Below are 16,556 nucleotides of genomic sequence, written 5' to 3'. Positions count from 1 at the left end.
GCGGTCTTCCAACATGTGATCACACATGCAGGAAACATGTTTACATGCAACATCTGGAAGAGAGCAATTTAAGTATTTTATTCATGTCAGGGATCATCTGGATTCGGACAGCTGCACAGTAACAAGTTGCATGGAGTAGTAATGTAGAAAAGGGAGATGAGTTCTATTAGCCCACGCATTTTATTAGGCCTAAAATTTGATGGTTTGTAAATTGGCTGTCGTGTCTTTGTAAGCCCTAGCATAGCTATAATGTTTAAACTAATGAGGAACAGTGCTCATAAACATTTAAAGGTAAGGGTGAATGCATTTTTATGTGAATGTTATATTTGGGGATTTGCATTTCTGTAACAACCTAAAGTGGGGCCTTTCTGATTTTTTTTTTTTTTACAGAAATTTTAACAGAAAACTGGGAATGTATGATGGTGGGTCATTGGTTTTGGCGTTACAAAAAATGTAGGCTGCTTATTGTGTTGTTTTCCTCTTCTAATTCATAGTTATGACAGTGTGTGTGGTGTGGTGTGGTGTGTGTGAGCATGTGTTTTTATAGAGAGAAATAGGGAGATGAGGATGAGAGAGAGAGAGAGAGAGAGAGCGAGAGAGAGAGAGAGAGAGAGAGAGAGATCTCTTCTGTTCCATTGGCTGCTGTAACTTGAAACTTGAAAGCTCTTGGAACCTATCGGTGCTCGCGACCTGTACCCGGTCTTGAACCGCCTGGTTTGGACTAGTCCGGGAGACTGTCAGACTAGTCCATCCTTCCCAGCGGTTAAATAAACTCCTATCAGACAGACAGAGGAGGTCCATGAGTGTCAGGAATCCCCACAGCTCCGCATCCAGCTGCACGTTGCTGCCGAAACTCTCCGGCTGCCTCACCGGCGCGCTGCTACACAGTTCTGGAGCTTTCATGTTTATTTTTCAGCACGTTTTCTCCTCCGACATACACTGGACCTTTCAGCAATTTTCAAAACATTTCTGACCAAGTCTATCTACACTCCAACTGGACACTTCAACTTGTTTTTGTTTGTTTCTTTTTATTTATTTTTTTTGTTTTTCTCCTAGTATTTATTTATTAACGGCAGGCTACTATGTCGTCGTTGCCAGGAACGGTACCGCGAATGATGCGCCCAGCTCCAGGACAGAATTACCCCCGCACCGGTTTCCCCCTGGAAGGTAAGCTTCACCGTAGCAGGAGCGCTGGAATACGGCTTCACATCCGTCACAGAGCAGCCAGGCCCGGTGCACATTTGGAGAGGAGATTTTTTTATTTTTATATTTGTTTCATTTTTTCGTTAACATGAGGAAAAGAAAATATTTACAGCCATATAGAGGCTTTTCGCAGTAGCCCGAGGGAAGAAAATAGGTTTTCTTAATGAAATGAACACAGACTGTGTTAGGCGGGTTGACACCTGTGTTTACCCACAATATCATGTTAAAATGGCTACTGTGCCAAAGTCTATATTGAAAAGAAAAGAAAGGGCCCGTAACACGCTCGGCTGGAAAGAGTCTTGCTGGAGGAGTTTTAAAGCGTGACAGGCCTTGACTACATAATGAAATGCACATTAAGTCATTTTCTTCTTTTAAAATTCCTTTTAGCCTCTTGCTAACATTGTCACAAGAAATAGGCCCGTTAAAAGGCCTCGGGCTAAATATCCTGACCAAAGTAAACAGCAGGCCTACTGGAGTTTGTGGTCCATTAATCTTCAGTTTTGACCAATTTATTAATTCAAAGCAAACCCAAACAACGTCGGTAAAGAAAGATGAGGGATTCATGTCCGCGCCTGCAATTTCAAATCAAACTCAATAATAGAAAAGAAAGAGGCGAAGCCGAGGATTACGTCCCCATTGGGACGGCGTGATGGTGAATAATAATGACGAGAAGACCAACCTCTTCACCTCCAACTGCCATCCTGCCCACGACAAACACAAATATCGCATTATTTCCTAATTCCTAACATGGTAGAATAGGAGTATGTAACATATCATTATTTTTTCAGATTGCTAACATTACATAGAAGAAAACAAATAATGCTGCGATGTCCTTCCTGTCTGAAGCGCGCTCCCGCCTTGTGTCGTCCGCAGTATCCACTCCTCTGGGCCAGGGACGGGTGAATCAGCTTGGCGGAGTATTTATTAACGGACGCCCTCTACCCAACCACATCCGACACAAGATAGTGGAGATGGCTCACCACGGGATTCGACCCTGTGTAATCTCCCGACAGTTGCGGGTCTCTCACGGCTGCGTCTCCAAGATCCTCTGCCGCTACCAGGAGACCGGCTCCATCCGGCCCGGAGCCATAGGAGGCAGCAAGCCCAGGGTGAGGGCCCTCAGCAGGAGGGAGAATAGACGTATAAAGAGCAGCAATGCTTCGAATGCTAATGATAAATAACAATATGGCCTACACGAGGCTAATTGGTGTCATATAATTAGGCCTTAATATCAGGTTTCTAAATTAGGCCACCATTCTATTTAGGCCCTCTGATAATTTGCTGTTCGATGAGAATGTTCTTTATTATGCTGATGCTGCTTCTTTTTGAGTGTTTTCAGTCAAAAATCGTTTAATCCGAATGTGCTCACTTGGTTTCCCGCGTATCTCTCGGTCCTATTGTCCCACCTGTAGCAGGTAGCCACGCCAGACGTAGAGAAACGGATAGAGGAGTATAAACGAGACAACCCCGGCATGTTCAGCTGGGAGATCCGGGATAAGTTGCTGAAGGACGGCGTGTGTGACAGAAGCACAGTCCCTTCAGGTGAGGCCTCCACTGGTAAGCTGCTTTTATTTCTGTTTTCTTCCTCCGCTATCTTCCCATTCAAATGAATACGAAGAAAAGACTGTTAATACGAAAGGCAGGCCGTAATTTTAGAATTAGGGCATCGAACATTATTATTATTATTATTATTATTATTATTATTATTATTATTATTATTATTATTATCATCTAATGACACTCCATTTATGTTCTCAGTGAGTTCAATCAGCCGAGTACTTCGAGCTCGATTTGGAAAAAAGGATGACGAGGAAGAGTTTGATAAAAAGGATGAAGAAGGGGATAAGAAAACCAAACACAGCATCGACGGCATCCTCGGTGATAAAGGTAGGCCGGAGGACCTCTTCCCGCCCGCTAGGCCGCTGTGAGCAGTTAGGGAGCATGTGGACAGCTGGTTGTTGTGCTAACAGTCTAAATGATGAATTGTCTACAAATTGGGCCCAAGTGGGCGTTTTGTCGCTTCGGTTTTTCCTCCTTTAAGCTGTTTTCCCAGCAGACCCAGGAGCCGCTTAATTATTTATGACGGGGAGCGCTGGAGTGGATCGGGCTCCTGTGGCGCTGCTTAAACGCTGCCTTGAAAGCGATGCTGACAGATGACCGATGTGCCAGTCAATATCAATTACAGGCGACCCGGCGGGGACACTGCATGCACCTTGCAGCTGGGGGCCCACATCCTCGTGGAGGCCTGCTCACCCGAAAAATTCTCCTCTTTTCCGTATTGACCCAAAGTCAGCAGGATTTAGAGGCAGAGACCATTCGGTTTGGAAAAAAAAAAACCTCTGGAAAAAAAAATCCCCAAAACAACATTAAAGACTTTCAAAAATCAAATCCACAAATGGGGGTATCCAGATGCTAATTAAGGTGCCCTACATACAATTCAAAAATTTCTTCATGCCAATTAAAATTTCTTGAAAATCTTTTGAAAAAAATAAATTCACAGAAAACATAATTTTAAGAAGAAAAAAACAGTTAAAGTTGGTCATCGGTGGAAGGCATTCTATAGGCCTAAATAATCCAAGTCAATCCAATTCCAATTCATGTGGTTTGCATATGTAAAAACAGCAGAACATAATGTACTCCTTAAATATGTCAAATTAAGAGCGAATTTCTTCATTTGCTATTCTTCTCATTTTTCAACAAAATTGCAATTTGTATATCTATTTTTTCTTCATCAATGTTTTCCACAGCGCTGTGTCAGATCAGTTTTCATCCCCCAGAGCCCGCCTGTAGAAAAACCTCCATGCTGTGCGTCTTGTAGGCCTTTTCAGTCAAGCATTTTGGCAGGATCAGCTGTCCATTAATTAAACTTAAGAGCTGTAGCTCCCAGTGCTTCCTGACCACTGATTCGATGGGTTTCAAAGTGGTATCAACTGTCCTCCTTTTCATATTTTTCAGAAGACCAGCCTGGCTTGTGTCTTTCTGTCATCCGGTCCTGGCATTTAATAATTTGAAGACTTAGCCTATTACAGCTGGTAATGAAAGTGCTGTCTGTTGAATAGGCGTCTGTGTTGGAGAAGGGTGTAATAGCTCAAAGGCATGGTAAAAAATATATTTATCCCCTATCAGCCCTCACTCTTACAGTTGCAGGCACATGCATTCTGTTGAAGGGCTTTAAAGCAGATTAAATTGAGCTTTTATTTTTTTTATTCACTTTCATCTTTCAGCGGCTCACTTCGTGGTGTGGAGCCTGCGGCGAAAATTCATGAGATTTTATGGCTTCCTTTGCGTGTTATTTAGATTGCATTTTTGAAATATTAATTTCATTTGTTTTTATGGGTTTGTTTTTGGTGCCACATTGGCAAAACTTTGGGGGGAGTACAAGTGTATATTAGTAATAGAATGAATCTGAGTGACTGGGTGTGGGTTACCGAAACAAACTAATGGAGGATTGGTATTGACTGCCATTTTTAATCAGATGAACTGTTATTTTCAAATGACAGGTTAGCACCAACATGCAGTGGTAAGATACGTTCTACATGCAAATTAGGCAGTTTAGTGTCTGTGGAGCCTTCAAACTATACACAAATGTCACAAAATTCCTCACAATATACAGAAGAACAATTGAAATATATACATCAAGGGTTTATAACTGTATAAATAGCTATTATCCATTTTTTAATTTCTTTTTCAGTTACATGCAGACAAGAAATTACATGTAATTCACACAGCCCATATATCTTCATATAAGGTCAGCAAATTGAAGCTGTTAATGTTGTAAAAATCAGAAATGTGATATATATGTATATATATATACATATATATACATATATATATATACATAAATATGAAATCATATTCTGAAGATCACATTTGACATAAGCCTTGAGACAGATCTCAAAGGGGACATTTCTAGTGTTACAGCAGGAAAGGGAAAGTAAAAATAGAGCACTGAGAACATAATAAATAGTAAATAACTAAACATGCATTTTAAAGATAAAGAAATATACAAAAGTATATACAGAGCGTGAATAAATAGAAGAATTGAAACAAAACACTAGAGGAAGAATGAAATAAAATTATGCGTAAGTACTATGTATATATATATATATATATGTATGTGTGTGTGTGTGTGTGTGTGTGTGTGTGTGTGTGCGCAACAGAAACATGGTGTAATAAAAAAAGCTGATAATTGATTTTACTCAGTTTGAATGAAATTATTCTGAGTCAGTGATTGAACTACAAAGCAAGTAGTATCAAATTTGTTTTCAAATATTTACGTGAAATTGTTAGGCCTCCACTATTGCACAATAGTACGGGTAGGCTGGAAATCACTGACGACTGATATGTGGTCAGGGTAGCATTTTAACCAATATCTTGTCTACCAACCCTCTGCATACCCTAGTGTGGGCTTAAAAACAGTTTCCTGGGACTGAGCGAGCCTGGTTAAAAAAAATTAAGAGGTTGACAGTGAGGATCGAGAGAGCACTTCAAACAAATCCGATGGAAGTGACGAGAAGCAGTTTTACAGTGAGCACAGGCTGTGGGAAGTTCTATAGCAGCTATTAATAACACTTTTCCCCGGGCAGCCGCACTTACTCCACTCCATCTGCACTTTCTTCCAGCTATTTTGCCGGGTTGAAATTGAGGGAGACCCAAATGTTGGCTGGAGATAACACAATCATCACAGCCTCGGTCCTGGGCTGTGCATCAGTGTATTAAACTAGGATTAACCTCCCCTTTCCCCCTCGCTGCCTCATAACAAAAATTCCCATTTTTAAGAGACATATAAAAAACACATGGGGGGCTGGAAGCCAACACCGTTGTAACAATAATAAAGATAATCATTTGCATTACTGTTACACTGAACGTCATTGTGATGGAATCTGATAATCCACTGATCATTAAAGCCATTCATCTTCTCCAGTCGAAGTGTCTGCTCTCTTTTTCTCTTAGACCTGCCCAGCTTTGAGCTGTAGCTCTCAGATGAAATGTTTGAAGATGGCACATACAAAAGGGCTGGGTAACCGTCTAATTTTTTCACCGTTAATAGGTAAACAAAGTAGAAATGTATTCAGAAAGCGCAGACCTCTGCTAAGGCCAGTAGCTCACCCTTAGGTGGTAATATTTAGAAGTATTACAAACATTTAAGGTAACATGCCATTGGGAGTTAAAATATATTGTATCAAAATGTCAAATTTTGCCCATCCCATAGTGATGAAGAATCCTTCTTAAATTAAAAAAAAAAACAAAAAACACTCCTGGATCAAGAGTTGGGCTCTGATCACTCCCAGGCTTGATTGGGTTCCTCCCTGGGCTGAGATGTCTCAGGGAAATACATTTGTGGAAATCCTTTCATAGTGTTTTGTGTAATCCTTACAGATAGATAGCCCAAGCCCAGCCAATTACGTAACGGGTAGAGGTAACATTTTAAATAGATAAGATTGCTATATATAATGCAATGCAATTTAAATAGCAGCCTCCATCTTGGTTTTCTTTCCTTTGTTTTCACACAGCAAGAATCAATTTAGATGTAAAGGTGGAGATAAGAAAAACAAAGAATAGTTCCAAATCTATGAAAATCTGAATTTGAAAATTTTAAAACTGTGTAACATATTCATTTACGTGCGCCATTTTTCCATATCAAAGGAAAATTTTGTACAAAATAAAGAACAATTTCTCTCTGAAATGTCAGGCATTTTTTAGGGGTATGGTGGGTTGCGTGGATACTTTGACATTGAATAATTTTGTCAGGAGTTATTGAAATGACACGGGGAGTTGATATATGTCATGACTTCATGGTACTTTCTCATATTGATATGAAAATCCACTTCAACTTCAGTATAGATTATCATTTATTTACAACAAACCAAAAAGGGCAGTTGCTGAGCTGGAGTACATGAAAGAATGAAGAGCATCAGATGAAGAACACTTTGATTTGAAATGAAATACTAATCCAACAGGAATCCTGCAGTGTGAAGTGTGTACTTGCACTTTTCTATAATGTAGTAATTGACAACATGAATTACATTGTCTGGATATATCCATAAATATTACAAGGACAGGTGCCTTCATTTCAAAGGTATGAATAGTAATTACATTGACAATATGGCATCATTAAAAAAATCCTATCATTGTAAACCACCTTTTTTGACTGTATGTCCCAATGATATCTATTATTCAGTATCACTTTTGTGCCATCTGTTAAAATAAGTTATCATGTGTATAAATGCGCATACATGATCTTTTCCTTTTTGGAGCATCACTCACTAGATATGACCTCTGTGTAATGACAGCTTTTTTGTCCTCCCTTGTAAGTATTTTGTAAATGTAAAAGCGGTAACGTGTGTTATGGATTCCGCGCTGGGAGGTAGTTAAGGGTGTATATTATGGTTGGAATGTGGAAATAGTGAGCAGAAGGAGTCTGCTGTGGAAAGCAGCAGCTGTGGCAGTCTGCCGACCCAACCCGAGGTATACCTGAGGACAGGATTCATGTGTGGTGTTTTTTTTAACAGAGGGAAACTTAGGCGAGGAGAAGAGGAAGCTGCTGGGGGAAAGTGAGCAGCTTAGAGGCTTCATCCTCTGCTGCTCTTACTTATCAGAAGCATTTGCAGTGACACTGCCACAATATGACTTCATCATTTTTGCTGGTGCCAGCGGTGCTTTCAGGCTTGCCTGTCTTTTATTTAAAGCCCATTTGCCATGAGGGACAGGACCTATTTAGGCCCCTGTGCCCCCAACAAGACGAGCGGGTTCAGTTCAAGAGGGACATCTTGTCCTCCTGGATTATCTGTGAAAAATCTTCCTTTCTTTTATTTTTCTTCACCGGTACAAAAATTCAAATAGCTGATCAATTCAGAATGTTCCCATGAGTACAACTGGCACTGAATGCTTCCAGGTGCAGCTGATGATGTTTGGAATAGTTCAGCCTCAAGGCCAAACCCACTTTGTGAATGTGTCTCTGCTTATGTAAAAGGAACGAGTTAATGGTTGGATCAAGCCGCTGAGGATTGCGTGGATAGCATTAGGTGATCACGCACGGATCCCTGTGGGGGGAAAGTGGGTCAGTAGCAGCATAGGAGAAAGCAAAGGGATAGACGCAAGTACACTTGAGGTTGAGTCTTGTTTTTAGCTTTGCATCTCCTGTGTACATCAACACCAATTAATTACAAATCAATGAGATGCTTCAGAAATTTCCTGATTATTTCCAAGTATAATTTTCATGTGATATTGCCTCTAAATTTTGTATTTTAAATACATTTGAATATGTATAATTCTTTTTTAAACAACATAATATTCATCCAACATTCAGTAAAAAAGATGAAGCTGATAATATGCATAACTTTTACAACAATAATTAGTAATTGTTAGCTTGTACTCTGTTAATTAGATAATCTATAATTATAGGCTCACATAGGGGGGGCAATTAAAATTTTTTTGGTAATCTGTCAGTAATTTAACTGATTAAACTCTTTGTCAATAGATGTCACATTAACTGTCCTAAAATAATTTGTTATTTTGAGAAAATAACATAAATAATACACAATATATGACATCGTTATAATATTCGCGATGTTCTATACATGTTTCAAAAATAACACTTCACATCATGACAACATTAAAAATCTATACTCCTGTGTTGCAAGTGCAACCTTGATTGCTGCTAATTGGACTGCTTCTTCTCCTTTTCAGCAATTACCATTTTTTGAGTGTGCTTACCTACTTGTTGATTGTCCTTTACTTCTTGTAGCACTTTGGACTTCTCAATGATGCTTTTCAGAAAACAAATATATATAAAGGGGAGCTGCTGAGCTGGAAAGGGGCTTTGAACAGGAGAATAGCAACCCACTCTTGCCATGGAGTGTTCAGTAGCCATCCCTTAATCCCCCTTTCATTTCGCCGACAAATGCCAAGAATCTTGTCTGGCGACCCAATGGGAAGCTGATCAGCCAACAAAAGAGAAGCGGTGCACAAAGACCAAACAGGCAAAACAGGGTTGAGGGCAGTCAGAAGCCTTGGGTGTCCCATTAACAGGCCATTTGCAAAGGATACACACAGCACAATGAAATCACAACACATAGCACAGACAATATGGCAACAACAAATTAATGACTTTAGTTGGTCATTAATTGAGCCCTCGATGAGTCTTGTGGCGATCTCCCACAGCCAGATAGCTCATGTGCTGTAGCTCTGCAGCTCCAGTTACTGCAGATGTCAACTGTGATTCCTTCATATCAATTTTTAACATTCCAAATGGAATACAGATTGTAGCGTGTAAACCTTTGTTCCGATATATTGTATCAAAAGTTATTTCTAATCAATTGAGATTCCATAAGTCTCTTGGAGAAAATGGCTATCTATAATTATGAATACCTCTTTTGAATGTGATGTTGCAACAAAACATTATGGGGTTGAATATTTCACTCTGTTTTTTTATTTTTAAGGAGGGCAAGAGAGGTTAACTTGATATCTTGTGCTTGACTGGCTTGTTAGCTGCTGCTATGTTGGGATTTGGCAGGGAGACGTCTGCTTTAATCCAACTAATTTGGCTCTGGAGAGCCTGCTTCAGACCATTCAGTGAGGGTTTTGTCCTCTTTCACAGATTGCTGCAGGATTGGAATCATAACTTTAAAGACACTCTCCCAGACAAAATTATTGTCTCTGAAAATGCCTTTTAGTTTCATTCCGTCTTACCACTTTATTTGTTTTTACATTAGAAACAAAGCTATCTATGTCTTGAATTGTTTAAATAAGATCATCTGCATATTGTTAACGTCTACAGTAGATTACATTTAGATTTGCATTTACTCGCTGTCACTTGCTTTTCAACAAGAAAACATATTGTGTTATTGGAATTCTCTATCTGGGGAAATTAAGAATAAACAAATAAAGGCTACTTTTATCATTTGGACAAAAATCCTAAAAAAATATTAGGGCTGTAGCCAATAGCCCACAAATCCAAACACACCCCTTTAAAATATTTGCTGATTTAAAAAAGTATTTATTTATTCTGTTAACAGCAGTTGTTTGGGTATATCATCTGTTTATTTTACTTGACACATCAGGATTCAAATGCTACAAAGTACTGCAAGGAGAGGAGAAAGCGGCTTGGGGAAAAATTGTGTCTTTTACTTAAGTTGGTCCAAATTTACCTTTATAAATATAGCACATATGAAAGTCATTTGTAATGCATGGGATTTTTAAAATGTTTTCACACATTTCCAGTCGTAAAATCTCGTGTGTGTATTATGTGAATACCAAACACAAAACTACATGTGAATATTTTTCTTTATATTGTACTATAGAACTAATAAGCTGTCATTTGCATTTTTTCCATTAAAAAAAGATAAACAATAACAGTTGAATATTAACATCGAATGTTAAGATGATAGAATGCATCCTATTCAAAGTCTTCATTGAAAAGTCTCAGTGTTTGGATGGCTTGTTGATGGTTTCATTCATCAATCTGTGGAAGAAATCAAATTCAGAAAAAGCAAATATCCAAAATAACTGGCAAGAAATTACCTTAAATATAGTGCGATTACCAGGGCATAATAGTCTGGCAATTGTTAAAGGGTCGAGTAGCTGTTCACACTACTGAAAGGTATGAAAGTGGATTAATAGGTATTACTCCATATCTGCCATAAAATTATTTGAGTCACATAGTAAACATATTTGCAGGCCATGAGGGGAACCCAGCATTGTTCCCAAGCTGAAGAGCTTACATCAGCCTCCTCATGGACACAGAGCAAGGGGCAGACTCTTGTTTTGTAAGTGGCCTGGATTTGTAATTAGACCTGGCGGTATGGAATATGTTTTGAATGTGTGAATTTTCCAAACTAAAATACCTTGATATTAACAGACAGATTTGTGTAGGAGTTGTTGTATCAAAACAGCTTGAGCAGTGATGGTGTAAGTGTTCCCATGTTGAAGCACAGATGATTTTAACTTTCCGTCCTTCACTTAGTGTGACCCTGTCTTCAGTACTATTTGCCACTGTAAATTACTGTAAATTTTTAACCATGTTCACACTACCGTTTTGATATGTAGTATAACGAATAGCATGTGCTGTAAGGCTGCGATGCTGCCAATTTCAAATGTAAAACATTACCAAAAGGGCCAAACTGGTTGTTTTTATTAATTTTAGAGTTGCCTTAAAGTTTAATTTTTCAAGAGTGCCTTGTCATTGTTTCTGTTTCAAGACCGATCATTATTTTTTTTCCAGATAATTATGTCAAATCATTAGAACATGAGTACACAAATAAAGATAATATGGTATAAAGTTAGTAATTATTGTAATCCGGCTACATTTACCACGTTGGTCACGTGAGACAAGTGCGTGACAGCAGCTGTTTTATTTTTTCTCCCCACTCGTCACAACCTGGTCATTAAAGCAGGCAGAACAAACTGAGCCAGTGTAGCAGCTCAATGACCTCCACCCTGCTGATGTTACATGTAGATCCAAAGTGGAGTTCCGATGCAATAAAAATCCTCTATTTCCATTGACATCACACACACAATAAGTTACAATTAATATGAAATTCACAAGCCAGACATTGGATCACTTTAATGTTAGATAGCACCAGGTTCTGTACTGTTCTGCATATTCTTGTTTTTGTTTTTTTAACAGAAAATATATTTGTCAAAACAACCAGAGCCGAGGGAATAAGAGGCCCTTCTGTCTATTATTTTGTGTGTGCATTTGCCATTGAAGGAGTTGATGAACTCCTCCAAGTTTATTAAAGAATAGGAAACAATATGAAGCAAAGGCTTGAGGCAAGCAGGCTGACAGTTTATAAAGTGGCGACCATTGTAGCCTGAAGGCAGATGCTTGAATACCTCTGAATAGACTCCCTCACAGTGACACGATTGAGCTAGACAACAGCAAAACGTTGAAAGGAAAGCTTCTCTGTGCTGCTGAGCTGATCGGCATTTCTAATGCTACTGCTTTGAATAAATGTACATCTGCAGTGGGAGGGCTTGCTGTGGTCCACTCACTATACACTCTTTAGCCTTGTTTGGGTGTAAGTAAAAATATTGTGCTTCATACAGCCGCTGCAAGCAGCAGATGGCTTAACACAATTAGGGATAAAGACACCATATGCACATCAGCAGTTTGAGTGTAGCATAACCTTTCATTATGTTAAGACAATGAACAAATGCCATGTAAATCTGTCGACAAGAGAACCGATGAAAACATGAAATGTAAATGTTTTTATTTGAAAAATGAATGAATGTAAAACTGAAAGAAAATATCAAGTGACATTGACATCAGTAAATTAGTGCCTATTAGAGCCACTAGTCCTCTTTGGGTTGACAGTCAGAAGGAAAGTGGCCTTGTGAGGATCAAACAATAAAAGTTTGTGCTGAAGTGACAAAGCCCTTGAGATGCAACTTTTGTGCTTTGCGGAACAAAGGAGGAAACTAGACTCACAGAGAAACTGGTAGTCCTGATAAGTACCTATTTGTGTTGCAGTAGGGACATACAGAACTGAATTACAGACAGATATTTAAGTAATTTGGTGATATTTCTAAATTTTTGTCAAATCCGGAGTGGAAAAAACAAAGCAATCAGATTTTTGCTTGAATTCCTTTTTGAATTTTTCCCCCCACTATTTCCATGTCTGCCTCATTCTGAAGAATCTTTTTTCTCTCTTTTTATGTTTTTTCCCCTTTTTTATGCAAAGACAATACACATGTCCTAAACATGAGTGTTGCACTTCAGAAACGTGCTCCACATGTGAGAATGATGGCTAGTGTTGAATGCAGCCATTTTGAGGACGCCAGCTGTGTGAGGGTGTGCTCATCTTCAAACCATTGCAATACTTTCAATATCCACTGATTCTGTACTCATCATTCTGTCTGAATAACTAAATACAAAATTCTAATGTAATGTATTTTACTGCACATTTTGCTTAGCTCTGATGAGTGTCACCAGAAGAAAATAACACTTTTATATTTTTGTTGGTAGTTTTTTGTAGGTTTGCTTTATGTTTATTATATATATATATATATATATATATATATATATATATATATATATATATATATGTATATATACTCTGTAGTGAATGTATACACAATCTTTGAGATATTTGTGTCTGTGGAATGTATAATTTTGCGTATAAATCATTCTTAAACGTTTCTCCTTGATTCACATAAAAGTTAACGTAATCTCACATGATACTGGTTAGTTAACATGAACAAAAAATAGAGTGGCACTGGACCTTTTCTATAAAACTTACAGTAGTGCGGGAGGTGGTTATATGGGCAAATCTAATAAACTAGGATGAATCCAGAAAGGCAGTGTTCTCTATACTTGTCCATTTAGCATAAAAGAACATGCAATCAAGTTCAAGTCTAAGAAAGTATAATAAATGAAAATTAGAATACCTGTAACAGAATATGATTGAATCTGTATTGTGAAATACTTTTGCAATGCATTGTGTTGACCTCCACATAAAACACTGGACTGCTACGAAAGCTCCTATTTACATATGTTTTTGTATGGGTGACTTTTCAGTTACATTTTAAAGGGTCTGCAAAAACAAATACAGACTATTCTTAAAATGGTAAAAGTGAAAAAAATAATAAGAAATATATATAAATAATAGAAATGTTAATTATTTATATTAATCAGATTTTTATTGTATAAAATATATGTTACCTATTATTGATCTTTTTAAGATAAGAATACATTTTATTTTCCTGTGTGAATGTGCAGTATTTGCGAGGTCTTAAGCAGTCTGGCTGGCCTGGATTGGCTTGAAAAATGTTTGTTTTCTTTGGAGTGATAAGCGGTAATATTCACCTACTCTTCTGTCTCTTACAAATGTATCAGAATGCATTTCAAAGCTTTTTAAAGAGAATCTGGACAGAGAGTCAACAAGCACAAATCACTCCTCTGATTGTTAATCGAGTTTTTTCCAGAATGAGATTATTCTATTGCTCTTTAAAACTTTCTGCAATTGCTTTCTTTAAGCCTGCAGATGTCCACTGAGGGCTTTGCTGTGTCGAGTATATCTTATGAGTGGCTCTTATTATTATATTTGCTCCCGGCTCTAATCTTTATCAGTGTTTATATTGACAGTCTGCAATTTTTTTGTGGCTATTTTTATCTCCTAAATAAAGACATGAGCATGCCAGTGCCTGGGGAGGAAAGAAGATAAAGACTTTGCATTTAATAGTAGTTTGCTAAGACATAATGCCCCGATAAAGCCAGCATCTTTGTGTGGGCTGGATTGAGTTCAGTGCCAGTTCTATGTAGCATTTTTAGGGCACACAGCTCGCCTGTAATAGCTCCTATAGCTTTCTGTGAAACTATACGCTTGTGGCTGCAGTCATGTATTTTCCTCTTGTGAGGCAACAAAAGTTAAGATTCTTCAATTCTTTTTTCCCTACACAATACAGAGTTCCTAAATCTTTTGGAAAACATTTTACTCATCACTGTAAAACTGCCACCGTTGCATATACTTCACTCCTGCTGCTGCTTACTATACACTTTTGCTGCATTTGTCATGAATAAATACTATTGTGTTGGAGCTGTAGTGGAACAAAGGCAGGAACAATACTGAACTGAGTGAATAGGAGCATCGTGGCTCTGGTCTCGGCTTCAGCTCAGTTTTGCCCACTTGGGCTTGAATTTGAAGCCTTTGTTGATGGTGCGGTACTGGTGCCAACTGGCAGATTTTATTTGACTTTATTTTGTGTTCTTTGAATAATTTGTAGAAGTTTGGCGTTGGCCTCAATTAGTGGAGCATTTATATTCAAGTCCTTGTATTGTCAGCAGAAGCATAAAAATCTGCATGTCAAATGAAAATGTGCCTAAGTAGTAAAATAAAGATGTATAAATAATGATGAATAATGCCCTGATACAGTGCATTATGTCTGACTTATGAAATATATTCAATAAATAATAACCTTGTGGACCAAGTTTCAAGTGTACAGATGGATTTTGTTGTATTCATATTTCAGTAGATTACATTTTGGTGAATTATTGATTGCAATGACAGGCTCAAACATATTTTTTAAATATTAGGTTTCATGAAATTTGCAACCACAGCAGGTGTGAAGCTACTATTGTGGGACTGGTATGTATTTTAATTTTACTGGTAAATGTTGCTAGGCAGGAATGTGAAACTTGATGTTCGATAAATTCAGTTAATGTTCTGACAACCTCCCCCATGTAAGAGCTCCATGTCACGCCTCAGCACCGTTTGACCTCTTTCAATCCTAAATATGCAGGCGGCACTTTGCTTGGCTGCTCAGCATTAGTGAGTCAGTCGGCGAGTTTGCTGAAGTCCTGCAGAGTGCGGCGGTGCTGCTCATGGTCTTTTATGGCTGGCAGCACCCTGAGGTGCAGCTACTATTGACACTGAAAAGCCCTGAGATATTCTTGGGCCTCTGTTGTTTAAGGTGAACCCTCTTTTTGTCACTGAGGCAGTTGACCAGAAAGAGGCATCCAAAGAGACTTCAGAGCCGTGACAGCTCCTCTCCACTTCTCTCTGGCCCCATCTGTTTTCTCTCTCCTCTAGTCAGAATTCTTCAGCCTCGTCAGCATAGGACAGGAAAGTGTCCTGAGGTAGTCCTACTACTGGAAGTTTCCACCATATCGATGTGTTAAGTGTGGTGTTTGGAATGATGGAGAAAATGTAAAAATACCGCTGTCCACAAAGTAAGTTTTCAGTAATACAAAGGTCTATTAATTAAGTTAGTCAAACAATTGTGACCTGATTTGTAAAAACAAAAATTCATTTAACATTTTAATTATATTCATGTGTGTGCCCACACTCAGTATTGTATAATCTATGCTTCCAAACCTTTCAGCTGAAAATGTTTATATTCATATGATTTTTTTTTTTATTGCACCTACTTGAAAGAGAGAAAATGTTTTGAGAGAAGCCTTGTGCCTCGCAGGCCTAGTTTTGTTATAGACTTTCATAATGTGAAACCTTATAGTCAAAGGTATTTTTTAACCAAGTATATATCCTTTTCAAGAGCTTCTATTCTGTGACTGACTGGACAGTGTGTCATTTTGAAGGGAGTCCTGGAGTGAGTGTTGGCAGTGAGGAGAGCAGGCAGGTGGGTTAAATCCTGCCCTGAGGCTGAGCAGATAGTAGAGAAAGAGACCCTTATCAGAGAAAGCACACGTGGAAGGACCTTTAGTGCGATATTCTCTTTCTTTCATCTCTCACGCACAGAAACATAACAGCTGTGGACAAAACTGATGCTTCAACAGGCCAATTTATGAGAAAGACATGGTTTTGCACTAATAAATTCATCAATTGTTGAGCAAATGTAGTGTATTCAACTGGTCAGAGCCTATGGAGCAAAACTGAAAGCAGATCCTGATTGTA

At 38.4% G+C, this 16,556-nt stretch overlaps 1 protein-coding gene across 4 annotated transcripts in view; it reads left to right on the top strand.

Annotated features, from left to right (window-relative positions):
* The first annotated feature begins 298 nt into the window (after positions 1-298).
* LOC147255859 (paired box protein Pax-7-like) overlaps positions 299-16,556 on the top strand; it is a 66,525-nt gene continuing 50,267 nt past the window's right edge. Inside the window, exons 1-4 of one of the 4 annotated variants that reach the window (XM_086213890.1) lie at positions 299-1,167; positions 2,077-2,312; positions 2,616-2,745; positions 2,962-3,090. In XM_086213890.1, coding sequence (XP_086070016.1) covers positions 1,083-1,167; positions 2,077-2,312; positions 2,616-2,745; positions 2,962-3,090 — 580 coding nt within the window. In that variant the 5' untranslated portion in view covers positions 299-1,082. Of the gene's footprint in view, positions 1,168-2,049; positions 2,313-2,615; positions 2,761-2,961; positions 3,091-16,556 lie in introns of all 4 variants that reach the window. The other 3 variants (XM_086213889.1, XM_086213888.1, XM_086213887.1) reach the window with 3 other exon arrangements.

The sequence above is a fragment of the Aulostomus chinensis genome, chromosome 9 (assembly GCF_037954235.1).
Source record: "Aulostomus chinensis isolate RoL2024-O1b breed Wild chromosome 9, RoL_Achi_v1.0, whole genome shotgun sequence".
Taxonomy (NCBI): Eukaryota; Metazoa; Chordata; class Actinopteri; order Syngnathiformes; family Aulostomidae; genus Aulostomus; species Aulostomus chinensis.
The sequence above is the reverse complement of the archived record's forward strand: the minus strand, read 5'-3'. Positions and strand labels throughout refer to the sequence as shown.